The sequence below is a fragment of the Mus caroli genome, chromosome 19 (genome assembly GCF_900094665.2).
Source record: "Mus caroli chromosome 19, CAROLI_EIJ_v1.1, whole genome shotgun sequence".
Lineage (NCBI taxonomy): Eukaryota > Metazoa > Chordata > Mammalia > Rodentia > Muridae > Mus > Mus caroli.
In genome coordinates this window covers 32,519,675-32,526,859 of record NC_034588.1, presented here as the reverse complement: position 1 = coordinate 32,526,859, position 7,185 = coordinate 32,519,675, and the positions used below count along the sequence as shown (strand labels likewise).

Here is a 7,185-nt window from a genome sequence, read left to right as displayed (position 1 = left end):
GAGAGAGAGAGAGAGAGAGAGAGAGAGAGAGAGAGAGAGAGAGAGAGTGTTTGCTTCTTGCTCAGTTTTCTTGGCTCCCTTATTTTTCGTCTACACCTCAATTTCCTTTTTTTTTCCTGTGTGAACAATCTAGACTGTATGTTGTTAGTTTCAAATATTTACCCATTCCTTCCCATTTTCTTAATCAGCATGACTGGAGCCTCAGGAGTCCAGAAGGCACTGGAGAATTTACCTTGGGGTAACGGAGTGAATACAGGGATAAAAGCTGTGAATTCTGTTGCACTGGTAATTTTAATTCACTACTATCCATTTTAAGCCTTTCACTATTTCCCAAGTGTTTCAATAAAGGAAGTAACAAAATGTAACCATGTGACACAGTCAAGGGTTCTTTCTTTCTCTTTAATTGAATGATTTTACTCATAGACTTGAACTGCCACAAATAGTTTCTAACTATCATGCCATGAGAACTTGTTCTTTGACATCACTTATGAATAGCACTAAAAAGCAGTTTCTAAAATACTTTGCTATAAAAGAATATCATGGGATTGTTTTGAAGCAGCTCTTCCTTTCTGTCTCCCTACCTCTCCTTGGTGGCTGTATTGTCTCTCTCTTTAAAGAACCTCTTATAATCCTTGTCAATTGCAGGGACTCCTAGCACTGACTCCTAGCAGAATAACCTTGGGTTTCTGCCATGAATTCTGTCAATTTGCTGCTCTGGGCTTTAGGCTGCAGCTTTGGAACTCAACCTGATTGCCTGCTTCCTTTGTGGAAAGGGGTAATTTAAAAGAAATGAAGTGAGGTACATCCCAGGGGAAACTGGGAAGGAACATCAAGCCCCCTGCAATCCTAGGCATCTGTGATGGGTCTCTGCCTTAATGGCAGAAGCAAACAAAGAGCTTGCTAGTCCCTGGGCATTTTAAAGTCTCTCACAGGGATTTTTTTTCTTCATCATTAATTGCCTGAAGTTCAAGTTCAGTGCTTCTCCTTTATTACATCATCAACTAGTAATGACAATAACTTCTTTGCTTCATGCCTTACAGTTGCCTAGAGTTTAGCCTTGAGGTATCTCAAAGTAGGAAGGACATTGTTCTATGCAGTATTTTATACAATGCTGAAGATCAAAGCCAGGGCCCTCAGAAATGCTACAAACTTTCCCAGTGAGCCCCAGCCCTTGCTCTTCTCCCCCTTTCTTCGTTTTTTTTTTTTTTTTCATTTTTCCCTTAGTTGGTAATAAATACAGGTAGCACAATGTAAAGTTAAATAGTACAGAAATGTACACAATAAAAAAATAAGGCTTAGAGGCATTCTTTGAAAGATAATTTACATGGTAAATCATGAAAGAAGTGCTTTTATAAGAGATGTGGAAGACATAGAATATGGGTTGCTCAGTGCTGAAGGATAGTATAGTCTGGTAACAGTTGCGCCATCTATGGATGGTGGTGGGCAAGGGATCTGGAACATGTCTTCAATAATATCAGGATGTTGGGTAGGTTGAGGTTAGCTCAGGGATCTAGGTGTGTTTTTGACAAGAGTGATACTAGATTGTACTGGCCACAATGGATGGAGAATGTACTAACAGCAGAAAGGATTTGTGTGATGAGACTAATGTTAGAGGTGAGGTCTGTGACTTGGGAGTTGAGGGGGAGAAGCTGTACTAGGAAGGTGTCAATGACACTAGGAGAGAGGCTAAAGATGTCTGAGCACCCTGGAACCTGGAATCATCACTGTGGCTAGCAGGTGGGTGATAAGGAAAGATGGGCTCTGGAGGTGATGTTGGAGTGGATCCAGGAGGAACTCAGTAGAGTTTAGGAACCAGTGGGAGCAAAACTGACTTAAAGGATGCTAGGTGTGGTCCTTTCACTGGGGTAGAAGAACCAAAGGTCCCAGGCTAGAAATATCTCTGGAGCATCATTTGTTGAGGACATATCTTATTTCCAGTCTCCATTCCAACAAGACTGTGGGACTAGGACTTGAAATAAAGCAACTGTTCTCATGAACTATTGTGTGAGGTTGAGAGTCAAAGCTGGAGATTTTGTCTCATGAAGATATAGAGTCTATCAGCAGGAAAATTCAGTCACTGCCTCACCCTATATGAAGTACGTGGCCGAGAGGAGAGCTTCAGATAAAGGGATTTGGATATAGGGACACCTTACGTGGGACAGGGAGGCTAAGCTGGAAACATAGTCCTGGGCCAGTGACTGCCTATCCCAGCTCCTAAACATAGCACTCCTGTGGCAAGTCAGGGTCTGTGAGACCTGAATTGTGGGAGTGTTGTCTGTGTTAGGAGAACGGATACTGCCTCAGCTGTTGCTTAAACTTCTCTATGACCCAGAGCACTTCTGTGAGTCTAGAAGACAGGCCTTGAGGGAAGCAGGATTCTGGCTTCTGTGTAGGTCAATCACTAGACCATATCTTTCTAAGTTTGAAATGGTGGTGATTCTCAGTGGAAGTAATACAATTTTGTGTGTGTGTGTGTGTGTGTGTGTGAAAGAGAGAGAGAGAGAGAGAGAGAGAGAGAGAGAGAGAGAGAGAGAGAGAGAGAAGAAAAAGAAAGAGGAGGAGGAGGAGGAGAGAACTCTGAAGTTTGATTATATCCCCTTTATTCTTTCTTAAACCCTTCTGCCATATGCATTCTTCTTTTCAAGGTCCCCAACAATCCTCTCTCTCTCTCTCTCTCTCTCTCTCTCTCTCTCTCTCTCTCTCTCTCTTTTGTGTGTGTGGTGTGATCCACTGCATTTAGTGTTGCTTTCTTGAGCATGGGTAAGGGTTTGTTTACCTGAGAAAGCTATACAACTGAGGAATATGACTTCCCTCTCCCCAGTAGCCACTTAACCTCACAAGCCCCTCCTCGGCCCTTGATGACCACTTCTACAAGTTCATGAATGTAATATCCATGTGATGTCCAGAGGACAGTGTTTTGTAGCCCATTTCCCCATCTTCCTGCTGTTATACCCCATCTCTTCTCTCTTCCTCAGTGCTCTCTGGGCTTGGCAAGAGTGATGTAGGTTTGTTACTGAAGGTTGAGAATTCAGTGATCAGTTATTCCCAGTACTTTGACTGATCGTGATTGCTTCATCATTTTCTATCAAAACCAAAAAACATCTCTGACCCTGGATGACAGTAGCACTCATCTATAGGTGTAAACATGAATATTTAAAAGGCAGTTTTAAACCATGTCCATTTAGCAAAGTAATAATAGTGGCTAGATCTATGACTGACCAAGCCATCCATCTTTGAACATTTTAGAGTATGTGACATTAATTCCCTCCTAAAGAGCAAATCCAACCAGAAGGCTGGTTATCCCCAGAACCATCATGGGCACATTGGTAGGCAGTCACTGCAGAGTGAAGGATTCATAACTAGATACGACTATTGATTTTTCTTTACCAGCAGACTGTGCAGTATCTTCTGGCAGTATGAAAGCTAGCCATCAGGGAAGAAGTTTTCAGGTTAGTTCCTGTTTTATGTCATACAAAGTATGATGTCTTTAGTGCAGTCTTATTATCTAATGTTGGGAAGCAACCTCAGAAATAACAATAGTCTGTATTGTTTTGGTGCCTCTTAAGTTCCCTGGTCAAAAATTCACAGGGATGTATCCTATGCCTCGCACTAGGTTGACTTTTCATTTAACAACTTGCATCTTCTTAGAACAGTTATTTCCATCCATGCAGGTACCTTTCTTCAAATCTTTTTTAAAATTGTATTTTAATTAGTCTACAAAATAGGTTTTCTGTTTGTCTTTTTAAAAATACATCTTTATATTGGGCTTAGTCTCCTTTCCTCCCTTCCTCCCCACCCTTGCTTAAATCTTTCCAATTCCAACATTGCCCCATCTGTCCTCATACTGGCATTATTCTTTTAACAGTCATTATTTTCAAGTAGAAAAAAAGTTATCCTATTTTGTAAAGATTATAAGATTTTTTTGAAAGCAAAGTCATTTTTTGGGTACATCTATATTAGAAAAGATTTCTAAATGGGTTTTCTGGGGCTCATTCTCAAATATATTGTAGGCTTGTAAGTTACAAAGCTTTTGACATTTATAAAAAGAGGCACATTACATTTTCTTCCCCATTAAAGATGCTCGTGCAACCTTGTAAGTCACCAGTGATTGAAATCCCCGACTACCATAAAAAAGAAAAATCCTCGCCAACTACAAAATGAAAACCCATGCTTATGGTCTGGCTAATTTTCTTGTCTTTCTCTCTTTTGTAGACAAAACTCTGACCACTGTGGGAAAAAAGGTCATGATACATGATCCAGAGTGGAACCCTGGAGAAGAAATAATGCAGAACAGGGGGAAACAACAAAACCGTTGGCTGAGACTGCACAACAGAACTTGGCTTCTGTCTTCTTGGCATGGCTGAAATGTGACAAGGGGTGATCTGTTGTACAAAGTGTATCTTGAGGGAGATGTCAACCTCTCTCTTTTTTTTCTGTGGATCAGTGATATTGTGTTTAAATGAAAAAAAAATGCTCAGTGTCAGACAGCCAGTCATCTCTGCGGTAAGCACACTACAGCGCTGGGTTCTGGGAGGGGAGGGAAGCAGTTTCTGGTGCTTTCCACAAATCCACATCCATGAGAGTGGGGGGAAATCCTAACGCACAATTCCCATGCTTCCCGTCTAGGCTTTGTGGTAACTCTTCAGGAACCATTCATGAGAGAGAGTTCATTTTGTGGTCTATCAGAAGGGTGTCTTTCCAAGCAAATGGCAGTAAGCATCGTGTTGAATGTGTTGCATGTCCATGTTAGAAAACAGAAACCAGTCATCAGCTAATACAAGCGATTCCCCGGAGCAGTGTTCATTCAAAGCTTCTGTTAAATACTGTGGCTTTTCTGCAGGGTCCTTGTGACTTTCCACCAGTGTACGTCCACCGTTAAATCCTTTATCATTACGGTGTAACTCAGGAACAGATCTTAGGATGGAGAGAGGCAGAAAACCCGAATAAAGCTTTTTCTTGCACTCACACTCCTTGAAGGCTCCTGAGAAAGAATGGTAACTGGAGAAGAGTGAGTGCCGTCTCACCGCATTGTATATTAACATGATTCTTGGCATGTTGTTTACTCTCATCTTCTACAAGGGTGCAAGGAGCCCACAGGGCTGGTCCATAATGGTGTGTTATGAGCAGGGAGTGTGGGAATAGCATATCCGTGAATGGTTGCAGTTGTTTCTGGAGACAGTGTAAGCATGGTCATCCAACTGGACTGTTTGAATTGTGTGAATTAGCGCTCACTTGAACCCCCATTGTTAATACTCTAGAACACCATTCTGTTTCATGTGGAGAATTTGTCTCTGTGTTCTCTGTATCTTAAATCAAATGTGTGCCTGATGAATTCTGTCCTCTAACCCCCTCCCACCAATAAAAATGGTCAATGTTAAGGACAGATAAGGAAACAGAAAGGGTTCCTTTGTGTATAGTATCATTTAAATGTTACTATGTAGTAGTCTGGGTGAAGGAGAGGGAAAGGCACAGATCCGAAGAGTACCCATGCCTACAGGGGACATGAATGAACACCTTTATTTGATAAAAAGAGAACTGAAAGAGAATATTATTTTCCTACAGTTAAGGAGGCTGTCCTCTCACAGGATAAAATAGAGTTACAAAGTGGATTATGGACTTCTTCCAGATGTCACCGATGTTTATTATGAGAGCAGGGAAGGACCCCTTTCCTGTGGAAGGGAGGTAGGCACTGTCCCTTCAGACAACGTGTGTACAAATTCTTGAGCTGCAGATTCGCTAGAGTGAACGTCTATACTTATATTCATAATTTAAATAACAATTATGTCAGATACATGTTGTTAAATTTGAAAAAAATGTTTTATTACATCACATCAAATAAAGTTTATTTGTAGCTGTAATAAAGTAACTTAAGTAATTGTTTTTAATAAAAGGTCTGATGTCATACATGTTATTCTACAAAGGATGGTGGGGGTGGGGTGCATACTCTGAGCTTGCGCTTGCTTGCTAAAACTCTAACAGGTACCTGGGGATGATGGTGCACACCTATAATCCTAACACACAGGAAGCAGAGGCAGGAGGATCTCAAGTTTGAAGACAGTCTGAGTTTACATCTAGAGGCATTTTCAAAAAAATTCCTAGAAAATAATTGACAGGTTTATCCTAAATTACATTTCAATGTAGAAACTTATCTATTTAGTAATTTAAAAAAATTGAATAAAAAAAGTGTTTGTTGATTTGATAAACACCTGTCTCTTGGTCCTGTTGGGATTGGCACTTCTGGGAGGGCAAAGATATGACATAGATCTTAGTTTAAGGGATTTGCTATCAAGATGCCAGCAGCCATATGTCAGACCATCAATGCAGAACGAAGTGCCATAGCAGGTTGCCTAGAGTGATGGTTTTCTTTATCCCAGAGTAAGGCAGGACCTTATGGCTAGATAGTTGGATTAATTTAGACAAGGTATTTGTTTACTTTTTAAAATTAAGATGGCCACTGTCCAAACCAACTTCATACCCTGCCTGATTGTAATGCTCGCATGTCACGTTCTGCCCCATGGTAGCTGCAGGATCTAGATCCCACATGTGCACTTCACCTTAGATCCAAGGCAGGCAAGTGGAAGGAAAAGGTTGCAACTGAAAGGGAGAAGATGTCCAATAATTAGCCTTTCCCATATGATATAACCTGTCTCTGCCAAAGGCACAGTGTTGGCTTTAACTAAGAACTGAGAGAAATGACTGAGGTAAACATTTTCTCTATAGTGTATGATGGCTCGAGAAAGAAATGAGCATGGTGACTAATCTTTTCTCTCACTTCAGGGGATCAGCTGTCGTTGTCTGGCAAGGCTGAGCATTGGGAAACCATGCCTGGGAAGGGAAGCACTTGTAAGAGACACTGAGGCTCTGTTGTCTCTGTGTTTAGCTTTATTCAGTAAATATGAAATCTGTGATACTCAGAACTTTCTTGGGCGTATTGGAAGCTGGATCATACAGAACTCATCCATAGCTCTCTATGCACTTCCACGGTGTCTTGTACATGAGGCACCTGTGTGTGTATTGTATTTTTATATAGTTTTATTAGACTGATTGTGGGCATGGACTCACCAGTCTGAGTTAAAAGTTTGGGTCATTTTCTCAAATAGTTTGTGCAACTACAATAATTGACTGAATTCCCACCTAGATAGAATTTTTTCTCTCTCAGCATTTATTTATCATCCAAGTTCTCAA

The 7,185-nt window shown here is 40.9% G+C and overlaps 1 protein-coding gene across 5 annotated transcripts in view; it reads left to right on the top strand.

Moving 5' to 3' along the window:
- Positions 1–6,200, top strand: part of Htr7 (5-hydroxytryptamine receptor 7) — a 94,811-nt gene extending 88,611 nt beyond the window's left edge. For 3 of the 5 annotated variants that reach the window (XM_021152080.2, XM_021152081.2, XM_029472325.1), the window contains one exon: positions 4,213–6,200. In XM_021152080.2, the coding sequence (XP_021007739.1) occupies positions 4,213–4,255 (43 nt within the window). In that variant the 3' untranslated portion in view covers positions 4,256–6,200. Of the gene's footprint in view, positions 1–188; positions 286–4,212 lie in introns of all 5 variants that reach the window. The other 2 variants (XM_021152079.2, XM_029472324.1) reach the window with 2 other exon arrangements.
- The last annotated feature ends 985 nt before the right edge of the window (positions 6,201–7,185 follow it).